This window comes from Octopus bimaculoides, chromosome 12 (assembly GCF_046866305.1).
Source record: "Octopus bimaculoides isolate indiv1 chromosome 12, ASM4686630v1, whole genome shotgun sequence".
Taxonomy (NCBI): Eukaryota; Metazoa; Mollusca; class Cephalopoda; order Octopoda; family Octopodidae; genus Octopus; species Octopus bimaculoides.
Window position 1 is genome coordinate 65,913,913 of NC_142939.1, and position 18,942 is coordinate 65,932,854.

General features: G+C 35.7%; 1 protein-coding gene across 2 annotated transcripts in view; it reads right to left on the reverse strand.

Moving 5' to 3' along the window:
* LOC106884488 (neuronal acetylcholine receptor subunit alpha-2) overlaps window positions 1-18,942 on the reverse strand; it is a 292,828-nt gene that overhangs the window by 21,631 nt on the left and 252,255 nt on the right. For both annotated transcript variants that reach the window (XM_089361243.1, XM_089361244.1), the window contains exon 4: window positions 4,915-5,024. In XM_089361243.1, coding sequence (XP_089217369.1) covers window positions 4,915-5,024 — 110 coding nt within the window. The remainder of the gene's footprint in view (window positions 1-4,914; window positions 5,025-18,942) is intronic.

Here is an 18,942-nt window from a genome sequence, read left to right on the forward strand (position 1 = left end):
AGACACGCACACACAAGACGGTCTTCTTGTTTCCGTTTACCAAATCCACTTCCAAGGCTACAACGACCCAGTGTTTTACTGGTACTTAATTTATCGACGCCGAAAGGATGAAAGGCAAAGTCGACCGTGGAAGTTTGTGAAATAATGGCAACAAAAGGATATTGACAAATTTTGCTGATTCTTTGAGTGACCAAACGATTAACCAAAAAATCGATTAGTTAATTGGTTAACTATTAACGAATTGACTAATAATAATAATAATAGTAATAAAATAAGTGAAAGAGAGCTAGTGTGTGTTTATTATTGGAAATATGATCCAACCGAAATGCAACAAAATCATTGTCTCTTGGTTCCTTTAATTCCGTATCTTATTAACGTAGTTACTACAAATATCAGGCTTGTCGCTACTTACTCTGTCGGTTCTCTGTGGTTCATTTAATGTCCTGGGTTGTCTCCCGCGCTCTTTTTTTAACCTCGGAATTACTGATTAAGAAGATGCCCCTCAGTAATATTATAATTTAATTCATTATAATTCCGTGGATTATTTCATGAATTATGCTGAAACCTATTTCACTGTTAGTTGTAACACAGTTGAATGTCAAAACAAAGAATAACTGCTGTGAAGACTGTCTGGTAAGCATTCTCTGTTGGTGCGTCTTCCTCCATATAAATACATACAGCGAATATAATTAATCATTTTAGGCTTTATGTAGTTGTATTGTAGGCTATTCTATATATATTACGATGAGTCAGGATGATCGGTATTGTGGCGCCGACGCAAAAACAATGACGAGGGGGAAACAGTTTAAAAGAAAACAAAAATAGTACAAAGAAAGCGCGAAGAAAGTTAGAGATGTAAAGAAGAGTGTAGGGGAGAGGTGGCTAGTTGTAGGAATGGTAAGAACAGAAAGAAGAATATAAAGACAATACAGACACATTGCATGCAATCTTGTTTAAGTGCTTAGGTTGATAGAATAAATAGAAATTGTAGAGAACGATCGAGAAGATACATAAAGAATAGAATTTTCGATATAATGTACTAATGTACCTTTATGAAATACATTGGTGTGTATGGAGGAGAGGGAGAGAGGGTTGAAAGACAAGGGTAGAGAGAAGGAGAGAGAGAGAGAGAGAGAATGGAGGGTACAGAGAGTGGTGAATGATATTGGGTGCATCTATGATCGATTAGTGTTATTGGAGTTGTATTAAGTAGATCATTCCTCATCAAATTACCTAAAATGGGCGAACGCATAGCTGCGCTGTCAAGAAGTTTGAATCGCACGCATTTATTTCCGCGTTCGTTCGCAGCACGCGGCACCTTCACGAAGTATCTTTCTATCGGCATACACGCGCGTGCACACACACACGCACATTACATACACCCACGCACACACGCACACACACAGGCGGCGAGCTGGCAGAATCGTTAGCACAGTCTATTTCTGTCTCCCTAGTTTCTTTCACAGGTTCACACTCGGCGTAGGACTATGTTACCCCCCCCCCCCCCCCCGAAGTTCTGTCCTGTTGATTCGAACCTGACCCTTCCTGGTAGCGAAACAAACTTCTCAACCACTCCGCTATGTGATAACTTTGGTAAGAGGCCAGAAATTTCGAGGAATGGAGCAACGCTCATCTGGTCATTATATTGAATCTAGATTTATGAAGCCGCAGGAAAAAGTCACTGTAATAAAGTTAGATGGGCTTTGTCCTGGGTGGGGGATATCGGAGGTTTTTTTTTTCCGGGTCCCATAAATTAATTGTAACTTTTTCCTGTGACCTTATTACCGGTCACCATAAATTAATTGTGACTTTTTTTTCCCTAGCCAAAATTGTAACTTTATTACAGTGACTTTTTTTCCCTCTGACCTTATTACGACCACCATTATTATATTGACGCCGATAGGCAAAACCGATCTCAGTGAAATTTGAACTTAGAACGAGAAGACGGACGAAACGCTGCTGACCATTTTCTCCGGCATGTTAACAATTCTGCCAGTTCACCGCCCTCGGTCATGTGATATTGTTTAATGCAATGTCTCGCTTTATTGATTTCTAACAGTGAAAAGCAAAGTCGACTTGGGTGAACTTTGAACTCGAAAAGTATCTGGACGGAACGAAATAAACTAGTTTTATTCTTGCAGCACTTTCCTTTCTGGAGAAATGTCTCTGAAATTCATGATTTTTTGCTCTCAGTTAGGTTTGAAACGTAAAGTAGATTTAAGTGTTTTCTATTTAAATGTAGGGAAGTTGGTGGAGGGGCTGTTGTTGTGATTATGAAGTACACTCACCGTAATTCATTCGGAAAGAGAAAGAGCGGGAGAGAAGGAGAATGAGGGGAGAAGAAGAAGTAGGAGAAGAAGAGGCGGGGAAAAAGAAGAAAAAGATGAAAAAGAAGAAGAAGAAGAAGTAAGAGAAGAAGAGGAAGAAGAAGAAGAAGAAGAAGAAGAGGAAGAAGTAGTTGATTTAGAGAGTTACAATTAAAAAGCGATGCAGTGAGATAACGATAGTGAAAGAGAGAACGTAAAAGAGAGAGACGACATAAAAATAGTGAAACAGTGGATAGGAAGAGAGAAAGGAAAAGGAGGGGAGAGAATGGACGAAACACATCAAAGAAATTAAAGATGGACACGAACAACAACAACAGCAACGACAACAAGAATGCGAAATAACGAGTGGCAGTTGGAATAGAACATGTGAAGTTACTATGGTAACATTCACTGACAAAACATCAACATTATGCGGATAGCGATGATTTACTATGGAAGTCGTTAAATAAGACATTAAGATAATTACGATAACTAGTGCGGTGTTAGTGATTAACTATCTATCGATACAGGTAAATCTATCTATCTATCTATCTATCTATCTATCTATCTATCTATCTATCTATCTATCTATGTATGTCTATAGTATGTATCTCATTCTCTCTCTCTCTCTCTATATATATATATGTGTGTGTGTGTGTGTGTGTATGTATATGTTTATATATATATATATATATATATATATATATATATATATATATATATATATATATATATATGTATATATATATATATATATATATATATATATATATATATATATATATATATATATATATATATATATATATATATATATATATATATATATATATATATGTATATATATACAAATATAAAGATGGAACAAAAACGGAATAGAGGGCATTAAAACATTCGGACAAATAGATGATACAAAGGCGGACAAGAGAAACAACGATTAGAAGGACGGGACATTCGTGGTTTTCTTTCCTCAGTCAAGTTCCAGAAGTCACGGAGAACATGGTACACAATTAGGAATCGACTGAGAACGATTCAAATTGAGCTGGCGTGTATGAAGTGAAAGCCTAAAGGCAGGAACATAGGAGATGGACATAAGAGGTGTTATACTTAGATATAATCACACACACACACACACACACACACACACACACACACTCGTGCACACGCGCGTACACACACTCACACATACGCAACGGGCTGTCACACCGACACAATTTGCTACAGCCATCTTTGATCCACTGCGAAGTTAGAAAAGTAAATAAACAGTAAACACATCCCAAAGATGCCACCAAGTGGGAGCGAACTGGAAACATGGTGGTCGTGAAGCCAACTTCTTAACCTCTCAGCCACCGTTACAATGTGTTTCGAAAGTAAAACAAGTTCAGTTCGTCTGGAATAATCATATGTAAAATCTTGGTGATGACGATTACAATGCTGATGGTGATGATGATGATATTGATGATGATGGTGATGGCGATGATGATGATGATCTTAGAATGTCTTATTTTTATTAGAAATAATATCCAATAATTGTCTTGATAGAACTCGCAAGAACAATTTACCGTTTCATTCTTCCCATAAATTGGTGATGATACAACATTGACGACAATCTTTGGTAACCTGATTCCAGCCCACGTTCTACACGTCTCACCTGTCTGTTTATGACGGTGACGCATGCAGGAAAAACTAGAGAAGCAACATTTTTTCCGAAATATATTAATGAAGCTGAAGAGATTTCCTTACAAACATCATCCGTTGTATTTGATATGATAAAGTGTATCGCATAAACGCGAATTGTTGTTGTTTTTGTTTCATTGTTAGCAAAAACGTAACAAATACTTCACCACCATCACTCCTATATCCAACACCAGCAACATCAAAAACCACACACCACGGTCACCACCACCACCACCACCACCACCACACTGGGTCCATTCCAAGTGACTTCATGGTAGTTCTTATGCCGTCCTTAAGCCTTTTTCTAGGTTTTTACCAATAGCGTTTCCCCTCTGCAAGCGCACCATAAAACAGCTGTTGAGGTGTGCGTTCATCCGCCATTCGAACAATATGGCCACACCATCTCATTTAGTTTATCAAAATCATTTCTTTAATTGAAGCGTTTGGAGGAAAAGAACTGCATTTAATGTTTAAAGTGCAATGAAGGCACTTTTGGCGGAATTTTTCTAGCAATTTGAAATGTCTTTCATAACATGTCCATGTTTCAGAAGAATACAACAGGGATGGTAAGACAAACGATTTGTAAAAAGCCAATTTTGTGTTGTTATTTATATTTCGTTGGCACCAATCGTGTGACGGCTTTTTTCGAAAGTCGATTGTAGCAGTGACTCGATCAATCCCTAGGGATATTTGAAGAAGGAATTTTTGCATTCCGAAATATTATATCAGACTATGGGGTGATTAAATTACAACAGTTATTATAGTCCATTGTTGTGCCATTCAAAATACATTATTACTCTTTATTATTATTGCTTATATATATATATATATATATATATATATATATATATATATATATATATATATATATATATATACATATGGAGGTATATAATATGTAAAAATTCGATATGTTGAAAGTTTTACTCACTTATTGTATAAAACCATATCAGGGAGCCAGAGTTTGTAGCAGGGTATTCTTAATGCTGTGATATTATGAAAATCTATTGGATCCCATATCAAAAAGTCATCTTCCCACGCCTGAAAATAGAGGTAAAATAAATCATTAAATCAGCCAATCGGAGTCTTTATATGCGAGCAGTTTTTCGACAACTCAGAAACAACGTTTTTCAGATGGTATTTAAAATCATAATTATACTTACTTGAAAATCACTCTTTCAAAAAAAAAAAAAAAGAAAAAAAAAAAGAAAAGAAAAAAAAGCCATACAAGGCTAAATCAAAAATAACATCTGGAATTTTAATCCAGTTTCCTTCACTTTTCAATGATTAGCAGATGAGCGACTATCTTTCCATACAGACACAACAGGGGCTACGCTTTCAGGTCTTTTGCATAATGTTTTCAGAAATAACCCAATAAGTTTACCATTAATTCCATGAAATATTCACGGGTTCCGCTAGTATATACATACTGTGTCTAAACAAACAGATTAGCTTGTCAGGGATGGGGCGTTTTTGACCAAAGAGCTGCCCTCGCAGTACTGTCGCTTTCTAAGAAGAAACAATGAAGCCAGAAAATAATCTGTCTCCCGTCCAGTTCCGAAGTAGCATCTAAATTCAATTAAAATACACCTTGCAACCCTAAAACGAATTGGTCATATCAAAAATTGTTGTGGGTTGTATGTACAAAACAGACAAGGTAGTTTCTGATCATAATTCTGTACCCTCAGCACTGACTTAGCGTTAAACGAAAATAACATTGTATTCGTTTCTGTAATTGCGACAAAGCGATTTCTTTGTGAGATATTGAAAACATGTAAACCAGGAAATAATCAATGATAGAAACGAGAAGAATACAACATTGAACTGGAACATGTTATTATGGGAATGTTTATCAGAATTTGAGACGAGGTCTTATATTCTTTGTTATTCAGTTCCATGACCCAATTTGAACGTTCATTCCGAATGAAAACAGTTTTTTTTTGTTAATGACTTTCTTTTCACAAAATAGGAGAAATTCTTGAAGCTAACGAGTACTTTTTACCTGAAGAATTGCTTCAGACTTTGTCTGGGATCGTTTGGAAAGTACTGTTGATCCATACACGATAGCAACTGAGTACAAAGCAGTTCTCAAAACGATAAATTATACAGCTTAATAGCATTCCGATATGTCGTATAGCAGCCACCTTTGTATTCATTTACTTATTTTTTGCCTGAATTAGGTTCATTGAAAACAAGATAAATGGCTGTAATAATACATTAATTATAGCTAATACCATTCACTGCCAACGGCCATGGTATATAAAAATAAAATACAGTTAACACTTGTTTACTGCTGCCACACTCGCTGACTTGAAGCCTCGCATTAGCATCGCCTTGGCAAGTTTCACTGCCTTACATAGAGACAAAAAGACATAAAATCTAAGATTTTAAAGACATGGTGTTTCGATGTACCTATTCTAAAGAAGTATCGTAAGAATTGGATGAGGAATCTGTCAAAATTTGATTTATAGGTTTCCGAAAGAGCATTTTAGATGGAGAACTGAAACAAGATGAGTGAGATATCCTGAAACTGAAAATATAAAACGAGGCTTTTGGTAGCCATGTTGAATAGTTGCCATATCTTTAACAACCGCAACCGTACACGCTGGGAGAAAAGAAATTGGAATAAAGGTGTCGTGAAATATGGAGTGCATGTTATGTTTGTGAAATGGTCGGTGGAAAAGACCGTGTCATTTATTACTGAGATTTCAGTGAGTATAATTCCGATGAAAGTCTGGCCTTGCGTTTGGTGTTGGAAACCGCAGAGAATCCACCAATGCCTTTGAAAGCATCGACTGCCACCATCTAGTAGTGGTGATAGTAGTAATAGTAGTAGTAGGAGTTGTTGTTATTGCTGTTGTCTTGAGATGCTAACGTCTTCGACTGATCAGTGGAATGTTTAACCCACAGTTACTTATAAAGATTAAACAGTAATGCTTGCAGCAAGTTGACTTGCTAGTTATAGCAACCAAAAGTTCCTGAAACTTCACCAGATATCCTGAAAAAGCTCCAGAAAGGCGGTTTGAATAATTTAGTCCCGGTTACATTGTGTAGAATAGATTCGAATGTCATATCTGTAATAATTTTAATCAATAATAGCAACAAAAACAACAAAAGCAACAACGTGTTAGATGAATCCATTAATGATTATAATTGTTTTCAGTTTGGGAACAAAATCAGGAATTTGACTGAACGCTAATCACTTAAATAGACCCCATTACTTGACTGGTACTGTATTTTATCCAACTTGAAGAGATGAACGACAGCTGATATTGGCAGGATTTGAACTAAAAAGGTAACGCTCTGAAACGGATAACTGATTATTTATTGTCAAGGGTATCTATCAATGGGTGCCCATGCCTATTGATGCACACGTGGATCGAAATTGTATCCAGTTTCTGTTCTATGAACAAAACTAAATGAATCATAAGTCAACAATGATATCCTTACAAAGTTGTTCGAAATTTTGGACAGGAGGAAAGGATTGTGGAAACGATCGTTTCTGTTGCCTCAAAGACTTGTGGGAAAGTAAAGTGTTGGAGCAAGAATACACAAAGCGGAGACCTCTCTCTCTCTCTCTCTCTCTCTCTCTCTCTATCTATTTATCTGTCTGTCTGTCTATTTGTATGCCTGTCTGTCAGTCTGTCTGTTTTTCTATCTATGCATACCTATGTATGTTTTATATGATGTACAAATACTTTACACACACACACACACACACACACACACACACACACACACACACACACACACACACACACACATATATATATATATATATATTTGTATTACATACGACATATATTTACAGATAATATTCATATATACTCACGTATGCATACATATGCACGCGCGTACTAGAAGTACTTATGCCAAGACAGTTATGCTTACTCATATACAGACACAACACAGTAACACATACATAGGCATACACACACACACATAGAGAGAGAGACTAACCTAATCCACACGCATGCATAATACACACGTATACACACGCATACACTCAAGTATATACAAACCTTCCTCGCGCACACATAGATACACCTACACCACGACTGGCATAATATCACAACCATGGACATATTAACTGAATAACACACTCACACACCCACACACCGAGACCTACTTATAATACATGCTTACACACACACACACACACACAGCATTTCAAGTATTCACGCGTACATACAAGTACATACGCTCTGAAAGCCAAGAGAAAAATCAAACACTTAACAAAGAATGCCGACGGCGAAATCGATAACACGAGTTGTGGTTTTGAGTTCCTGGAGCTGAGCTGAGGAATTTACCAAATTGGCAAAATTGAGAAATTGAAGGAATGACTGCTTGAAACCGATTGTTTCTTAAGATGTTAGTATTGGCGGTGATGGTGGTGGGGTTGGTGGTGGTGGTGTGGACTGCGGTGATCCTGATGGAGAAAGGGGAGACATGAGCAATGTCCATATGAAATTATATATTACAATGCATTCGTTATAGGTAGAACGTATTGTAAAATCCTAAATTGAAAGCGGCTCCTTTGATGTTGGTCGATGTATGAAGAGATTGTCAAGAGAAATAGGAATGATTCATTGAATACATAAAATATATAAGAATAAATATATTAAGCTTTGTTCCATGAAGGAGAGGTTTAGAGCTCTAAGCATGAGTATCTGTGGCTTCAGCTTATTATACCATTTATTGATGTTGTTGCTGTCGTTGTTGTTGTTGGTATTGTGGAGGGGAGAGTTACAGGATTGAAAAATCGACAGAATAAATGATTTTAGTAATTGAGTTTTGTTGCTTTCAGCACTGTGACCGACTTCTGCCGGTGTAGACTATTTTGCTTTGTTTTTCCGGGGCCGGTGAAATATAGATCTGTTGGCAAATCCAACCATACCTTCCTTTAAATTGTGTGATATTGTACTCGTTTTCGAAATGATTTCAATGATGCTTAAGGTCTTTCGAGGTAAATAATATAAACACCTCAGTTTAAAACACTAGCACTGACTCTCATAATGTCTAACCCGGTCGTTATGTAAGGCTAGTTGTTTTCTGAGTTTATTTTGAACATCCATCGCCCCACTGACAAAATTTGACAAAGAAGGACTGGAAGGTTGTTTTTTTTTTACCTGTTTCAGGGTGTTATGATGACACAAATAGATAGATAGATAGTTAGATAGATAGACAGACAAATATATATAAACAGGTGGTGTATAACAGAGCGGGATGACGTGGGAAGGAGTGTTCAGTCTTGATTTTAAACAGAAATGAAGGTGGAAATGAAAGAAAGAAAATGGAAACGAAGGCAGACATGGAGATAGAAAACGGTGTACGCAATCAACTACCTACTCTGTATATATTTCAGTCAAATATGTTTGGTTCAGTCTGAATAATTAACAAAAAAAAAAAGAAAAGAAAACTAAGGAATCGTTTACATATTTATACGCATATACACATATACGCTCATAGGTGAACAAATTTTTACAAAAACACAAGCAACTTTATATATCTTATATATCTCTAAATTTTATCTTATGTACACATATGTAACATTTTCGAAATAAAGAAATATAATTCACCATACTAAAAACATGTAAAAGATAATCTAAAATATAATCTGTTGTTATATCGATTGCTTTAATATTTTACAGTGTTCCATCACTGAAAAAATATATAGACAGACAACGTCTCCAACATTTGCGTTTATTTTTATCAAATATAAAGTATGTATTCTTCCTGTTTACTTGCCATCAGAAATATCACAATTGTGACAGTCACTTTACTACAAGGAGCTCACTCATAAAAATGATTTTATTTGAACATCATGTATTTCCTTTTGCCTTCAGAACAACTCGTATGTATTTTCACAATCTTTCGTCGCTATCATTTCCTCAAAGTATACGCACACACGCTCGCACACACACACATACACACACACACACACACACACACACACACACACACACACGCAAATGTATATACACACACACACACACACACACACATATATATATATATATATATATATATATATATATATATATATATACACACACACACACACATCTATCTATTCATTTTCGGATGTTTTGGGAGGAGTTGGTTTTCTAACTACAAGAGAAACCAAAGATGGAATATTAACTGTTACAGCCTACCTTGAAATGTAGGCATACACATAGCTGAAATTTCCTTTTATTTGCTCAAAAAATATTTCCTACAACAGCAGAGATATAAAATCACTATATAATGATCACCGTTATAAATATATAGATATCGCCTGCCTTTCATTGTCCTCGGCCTTTTTCATCTCCTCCTCCTTCTCCTGACCGTAGTTCACCTCTACCTTCTATTTCTCTTTCTCTTTGTCTTCGCAGTTAAAAACTATTCAACAGTTCAGACCTCTATCTCTAGTCTACCAAGCCGTTAAAACATTAAAATATCACAATGTGTTAATAGAAAGCCAGGTATTTATTACAATATATGCATATCACAGCAATCGGCACCGTATTTTACAGTTCATTTTGTTGCTAATCTGTTTATCTTCAATACATTATACATACAATGAAATTTTCATTCCGGGTTAATCACATGAGAACGAACATAAGATTAGAGTTGCAAAGATTTAAATATTATTGCTTTGGTTCAGTTTTGCTCTATGAAATATATTAACATTATTGTCACCTAGGAAACGAAGTAAATAAATAAATATATATATATATATTAAAATTCTTCCACATATTATTCTCTGCGTGTGTATGTGTACGTATGTATATGTGAGTACATATATGCGTGTGGATATATATATATACATATATATGAAGATGCATGTACATAAATTTATATATATATGTATATATATATATATATATATATATATATATATATATATATATATATATATATATATATATATATATATATATATATATATATATGCATGTATATATATATATATATATATATATATATATATATATATGTATACACACACACGCACGCACACACACTCATATATAGATATGGCGTAGTGGTTAAGAGCGCAGGGTACTAACCCCAAGATTTCGAGTTCGATTCCAGGCAGTGACCTGAATAATAATAATAATAATAATAATAATAATAATAATAATAATAATAACAACAACAACAACAACATCGAAAAATATCACAGGAATGAGAACCGAGGTTCGAAATTTCCTCAAGACACCTGATGAAGGTTGGAGAGCATATCATCCGAGACGTTGTGCTAACAACAAACAAGATGAGGACAAAAATCCGTGAAATGTAAATAATGTAAATAATATAAGCAAAATTTACGTTAGTTAAAATAGTTTGTGTCATATTTCACCTGTTAGAAAGGCAAATTCACTGCAGTTTCCGTGGTGAAAAATTCTCTCTTATGTTCAAAAGGTGTAAAAACATATCTTTCCTGTGTCGCCCCCTGTCAGGACTCACAGACGTCGATGTTTCAAGCTCTTTAGCCGTAATCAATACGAAATGTCTCAGGGAGGCAACTCTGGATAGATCTTTTCAAAATACAGTCAACAAAATTGACTGATTAGCGCTAATACAGTGCTCATGTCGTAGAAACTACCGTAATACTAGCACCAAGCAGTGTATCTGTCTAGCGGAGAATATCATGGCCACTGTTCCTTCACCTGATCTAAAGTCACCGTAATTCAGGGATGTGTGTAGGGTAAATCTCTCCCATCCACTTGTTGAACAAATGACTAGGGAGCACTTTGCCGACAGCTTCCAGGAATGCGATACGACAGTGGTGATCTCAAATTACTTTTTCTCCTTTTCCCTTGGACATTGGCACTAAAATACCATCAATTCAGTCTTTTGGGATAGAGGAGCCAGTCCAGCTCTTGGTGGTGAGGTTAAAACTGTTCGCTTCTAGCCTTCAGTAGTACGACGGGAGAGTCATCTCGATCCGGTGTTCTACTGGCATTTATTTGTTTGAGAGCCATTTTCACCTCATTTTCACCTCAAGATGCTAATCGATCCATTCTGAGATTTTTATCACATTAAAGAAGAATCTATAACATTATCTTCGAGCATTGATGGACTCTCTAATAAATCAGGGAACTGTACTCCATAGATGAAATGTGATATTTGTTAGCGAACTTCAATGAGACATAAAATTAACCGCTGGGATATCATCAGTGGTTATTTCTTGCACATTAGAAAAAATATCGACATTTTTTAAACATTATAGAGACATAACAAACAGTGTATATAGAAGCGAGTATATAAATGTCGGAAAGAGGTTCGTAGTTGAGGAGGGCTTTAAAAAGAAAAAAGATTAACAAAACTAAAGACTTTCATATTGAGAGAGAACGGAAAGACCATAAGTTGCCAGAGGAAAATATCAATTTACTGCATGGATTATTTCAATAAACTTGTAGAATATTACTTGCTCGATTTCCATGAATTTAAGAAAACACGTTTACAAGGTTCAAAAAACCGAAACAGTTGATAAATCTGGACAGAAATTAAATGAATATAATGAAAACCAAACGACAAAAAAACAAGTAGAAATAAAGATATAATTAGCTTTGGTTTGCTGTTTCAGGCTTCCAAGAAAATAATAGAATAAAGAAATTATTGAAGATGTCTTCTCTCGAATATAATGATGTTGGGCATGATCTGGTTTTCGGATAATTTTATTGCTTTCTTATTTATTTTATAATATATTTACTATTCCCTATCTTTTTTTTTTTTTACCTCGAATAGCAATTTGAAATAACAATGATGGTGATGCTGCTGCTACTGCTGATGATGATGATACAAAATGATGATCATTGTTATCATAATTCTCATTATAATCATCATCATCATCAGCAACAGCAACGGCAAGAACAGCAGTGACAACAATAACAACGACAACAGCAACATCAGAAAGCTGATAATCAAATTTTATTGCCGTGCGACGACGATTTTAATCAAAAAATCACAGAAAATATTTTAATGATAACTTGTAATTTCATGCTGGATATAAATTCAATATTTCTAGTGTAGTATCTGGATATAATTTCTGACAATTGTATCATTATTATTATTATTATTATTATTATTATTATTATTGTTGTTGTTGTTGTTGCTGTTATCATCATCATCATCATCATTATTATTATTATTATTATTATTATTATTATTATTATTATTATTATTATTATTATTATTATTATTATTATTATTATTATTATTATTATTATTATTATTATTGAAAGCAGCGAGCTGGCAGAATCGTTAGCGTGCCGGGAGAAATGCTTGGCGGTATTTCGTCTATCTCCACGTTCTGAGTTCAAATTGCCGCCGGAGTCGACTTTGCCTTTCATCCTTTCAGGGGTCGATAACTTAAATACCAGTTGCGCACTGGGGTCGACTGGTCGCCTCTCGTTGGCTGTTCTTGTTCGAAATTCATGACTACTCTCAGGTCCATTTCTGTTAACTCCTTCTGCATCAGCAGCATACTGTAGCAGAGCAGGCAGAACCGTTAGCACGCCGGATAAAATGCTTAGCGGCATTTCGCCCGTCTCTATGTTCTCAGCTCAAATTCTCGGAGGTTGATTTTGTCTTTCATCCATTTCGGGATAGATAATTGATTACTTGGGTCGAAGCAATCGATTTTCTCTCTCCTCCGAAATTGCCAGCCTTGTGCCAAAATTTGAGTCCATTATTATCATTATTCTCGTCGTCATGATTATATTCATTATCGTCGACAACAACAATAACAACAACAACAACAACAACAATAACAACAACAACAACAGTAATAATCCTTTTCAAAATCTCTGAGAGAGATTTATGCAGTCTCCACTTTGAAAACATTAGGACACAGGAAATGTGTCAAGTCCAACAGGAAACGGTGTTTCCTAGGGCTAAAGAACAGTAGCATTCTTCCCTTTTATGGGACTGTCACATTAAGTTGACAACATACTATCACTTTAACAACAGCAACAAAAACGGAAAACCAACAACAACAACGGGAGTAAAGTCAAACGGTTTCCACTTAGAGTTGAAGCCGGCTTGTAATTGTAATGTAATATGAAATTATGTATTACTTAATAACGTTATAGGAATATTGATTTTATATTTCCAGTCGAACATTAGGTTATGTGATTTATCGACTGCACTTGAACTCTGTTGAAAGGGAGCGTACCTTAGGAAAATCTTTAGCAAGTAAATAGAGTTTCTAAGAAACATGCTTGACATAAAGCAAGAAACGTGTTAGGTTGAGGTAGTGACCTCTGTAATGCCATATGAAAGATTGCTCTCGTCAAAAATGTATATCTTCTCAGTAGAATTTTGGCTGAAGTAGTCGGACGTTAGTGTTTCTCTATTACTCTGGTATGGAGAATGTGCTGTAGAAAGTGAAAAATCGTTACACTCTTGAACGGAGGGACCCCTTTATTGCAGCTCCTTGGATCAAACCAAGTAAACCAGTGATCGAACTCATTTAAGCTATAATCACTCCGACTTAACTTCCATGAATAGTCTTTCCTGGACGACAATATGCAGTTGTGCTTCTTTAAGACTAGGTGCCTAAGGAATACTTGGTTGCTGTGTTTAGTTGGTTGCGTAGCAAAACAGAGGTTTGCCCCTGTTTCTTGGATAAGTTTATTAATAGATAAACCGGAATATTCGTGGGTTTGGCTAAATTAATTTGAAAATGGAAAACGTAAATTTTTTGCCGGATCTATGATGTAAAAACGTTTTCCTTTTCCCAAAACGTTAATATGTTATTTTCGAAAGCAGTGAGTATTACTGTTTGTTTGGCATATTACGTTCTTGTGTTTGTAGAGCTGGGAGATCATAGTTTCTAGTGAGAGGGACTGCTGCACTATAAAAGAGAGCATCAGGGCAGTACATTTAATCATGAAAGGAAGCTTCACTGCAATACCAGTCGCATCAGTTTGTAACGAGCTTTCATGAATGATGGTTGCCTCGGAGACATTGTATTCGCTGATGACAATTAGACAATATTTCAAAAATTGGTGTTGAAGGAGATCGCTAGTTATTGGTATTGAAAACTTCTCATAGCCAACAGTTTCAGTTTCCATTGAAATACGAGTTGGATCGGTGATATTCAATTTAATTGGAGGTACATTTGGATTCGCAGTTTCTGAGGTAAATTGCAAGTAAGTGTATTTTTCCAGTCTCGCAAATTCAATGAATGTATATGCTAATAAAACAGATTCTTAAACGTATCAGTGGTTAGTAATGCATAATTCCTTACATTACAAACCGAAGGAATTACACATGCTCTAAGACCTCTGACTTCTAAGTTCACAGCTGGGATGGAACTATTACCTGTGCATCTATTTGCAATTATGCTATGTAATCAGTGAAGCTTTGCCAGGCATACAAGAATAATTAGCATTAAGGTTTATTTGTGTTATTTTAATAAGACCCGATTATATTGTTGGTTAGTACTGTACTCAATCTCGTCCATACACTTCTCTATCTGGAGTTTTTAATTGATAGACAGCAGTGCTAATGGTTTTTCATAAAGAGAATGTACACGCTCACACATGTATGTATGTGGGTGCTTGTATATATGTATATATGCATATATATACATGGGTATATTTGTATAACGACGTCGTCCAAACGATGACGACCATAATGATGACGATAATGAGGACGATGACGGCAGTGGTAATTATGATGATGGTGATGATGGTGACGATGATAGCAATAGCGATGACACAGAAGGGTGTGTGGGGGGATGGATTGGATTAAAATTATGTGACAGACATTTCGTGATGTTACAATATCTTTTTTCTTTTAGTTTTGATCAATTTCGTAATACTGTGAGTTGCTATGAAAACCGATTATTGTTATTATGAGAAAACCAAAAACAACTAAACAATAAATAATAACTGACAAAGACAAGAGAGAGAGAGAGAGAGAGAGAGAGAGAGAGAGAGAGAGAGAGAGAGAGAGAGAGAGAGAGAGAGAGAGAGAGAGAGAGTTAGTGAGTGAGTGTGATGGTAAGAATGAAGACAATGATGTCTGTGTGTTTTAGCAGAAGACTTTTGATTGCATTTTCTGTCCCTAAAATGGTATGAATGGTGTAATTAGCAGCTCTTGTTATGTTCTTTAGTAATTTGGTCAGATCCTTTGTTAATTAAGCAAGGTGACGAATCTTACACGGTGTAATGATGAAAGAGAAGGTATGGGTATGTGAATATGTGTGTGTGCGTGTGGAGTGTCTACGTTGTTGTGTGTGTGTGAGAGAGAGAGAGAGAGAGAGAGAGAGAAAGAGATTAGGCAGAGAAAGAGAGAAAGAGGGGGGACAGAGTGACAGAGTGGACATGTACATGTATGCGTACATATATGTATACACACGCACATGTGTGTGTATACCTGCATGTATGTATGATGTATGTATGCATGTAGATATATATGTATGAATGTATGTATGTAGATATATATGTACGTATGCATGCATGTATGTATACATGTATGTATGTATGTATTATATGCATGTATGTATGCATGTATGCATGTATGTATGTATGAATGTATGTATGCAAGTATGTATGTATGTATGTATGTATGTATGTATGTATGTAGGCATGTGTGTGTGTGTGTGTGTGTGTGTGTGTGCGTGCATGTGTATAGGTTCAAATTTCGGTTGCGTAAATTCTATAGAAATGTTTTCGCTGCCAGAGAGAAACTCTGTTCTTTAACAATGAGTTTTGTAAAAGTCTGAGTGTGTTTATGTGACTGAGTGTATATATGCGTGCGTACAGACATGTGTGTATATTTTAGTGTTCCATGCTTGTATGCACGTTTGCCTGCGTAAATTCGCATAGGCTCTGTATGGATCTGCTCCTGCAAATGCAAAAGAGTGCCTCATCCATATGTATATGTATATGTATGTATGTATCAATTGTTTCAGTCATTGATTGGACCGCGGCCATTCTGGGGCACCTTTTTGAAAAGTTTTAATCGAAAATCGACCACAATATTTCTTTACAGTTTCGTTCCATCGCAGATATTATCTTCCGGTCACAACTCTTTACATATATAACACACACATGCATGCACACGCGCGCACACATATATAAAGTGCAAACTGAAATCTAATTAGCAAGATCTTCGTTACACAGACCATTATCACTATCTTTGATGTTTTATTCCCGTGAATGTGGACAACTCGTGTTTGCTGCAGAAAACAGCATCTATATGGCTGTATCTGCATCCACCACGCCGTCGTTGCGCGAAGCCATGAATACGACACAGCGGATTATGTTTTCTATGTAAGCTAGACTGATATAAAGAGACAGATTCCAGAGAAACCAGAAAACCGTGCTGACAGTTAAAATGCAAAGGAAATTGATAAAAGGAGGAAAGCAATCGAAGGTAGAAATAAAAATGAAATTTAATCTCAACTTACAGAAGTGCAGTATCAGATTTATGACACTGAAATGAAATCTGTTTGAATCGTAGAGAATATTTCAGCGAGTTAAGATCGTGGTAAAAGAATTCTACAGATAATATAACGGTGAAAACATTGTCGGTTCTATTTTAGTTTACTTTTCATTTTCGAAAAAGATGTTGGCAAAATATTTTTTGCAATAAATTCTTTTGTACATAATTAGCACTGTAAATGTATTCTGTCACAATTTTTACTATTTTGATAATGATAAAGTCATGTTTCAGCTATGTCTTAGGAAGTAATGATTTCTATTATAGGCACAAGGCCTGAAATTTTGGGGGAGGTGGTTAGTCGATTATATCGACATCAGCGTTTCACTGATACCCAATTTATCGACCCCGAAAGGATGAAAGGCAAAGTCGCCCTCTGCCAGCTCGATGTCGTTCTCACTTCAGTATCCTTGCAAGCAGCACCAGAACCAACAAGCAAAGCAGTGGCAGGAATAAAGTAAGCGCTGTAGCGATATTAAACTTGCCAAATAAAAAAGCATCACGGAATATGACATGTTAACCAGATTTTGGTAATTCGATGCAGTCATCTTTACTTGATCCTTAAACATACTTTCAATTGGCCAAATTATGTTTCACTGCAGCTCGTAGATTTTTAAATACGGCCTTAGAAAGCTCCGAAGAGGTTAATTAAATATCGTATTCAGTTATAGAATTCTTTGAATATTGATCTAATGGTTACGATACAATATCAATACATTCAATGCCATTATCATATTGGCGTGTGACATTCGGTACTAATGAACCTGAAAGAAACACACGTAAGTATATCACTGTGATGGTCACAATCCAGTCAAAACGTAGATACCATTTGTGGTAATAAAACTCACCAGCAGAATCCAGCAGTAATTGGTGATTACATGTTATCGTGCAGTAATATACATACAAATTGCTATAAGTAATGCTTGTAACAAACTGACGCCTAATCCATGGCAAACATCTCTGTGCGCTTCACTAAGTGAATCTGAAGTTGTTTGATGATGTTCCATTATACATGGACAGCTTTTGGTAATAATGGCGAAGGAAGTAGAATAAACGAAAAGATGTGTTTTAGGATCTTTAATATTAGGTGACTTAATTGCATTCCTAAATCCTGGGCCAGGTTTGCTCAGCTGCATATTGTCGCTGTTGCTATGAGTTGGGTGTCTTTTCAAATATTGTTATAATGCGATGGATTACATATTTCTTTGATGTCATTATAACGTTGAATGAAGCAAGCTGATACGATATACTCAACGAAAACAAGAACAACAACAGCGAGAACAACAACAACTACTACAACGAATTCTAACAACAATAACAAAAACCATAGCAACTTCCGCTTTCATTTCTCGAGACTAAAGAAGAAAATGTTTGTATTAACGATATTTCAGTTCTTGTAACACACACTAACACACATATACACACACACAAACACACACACACACACACATATACTCACGTCGTATACGTGTATGTAATGTATGCTCATATCTCTAAACTTCCATAGTCAATGACC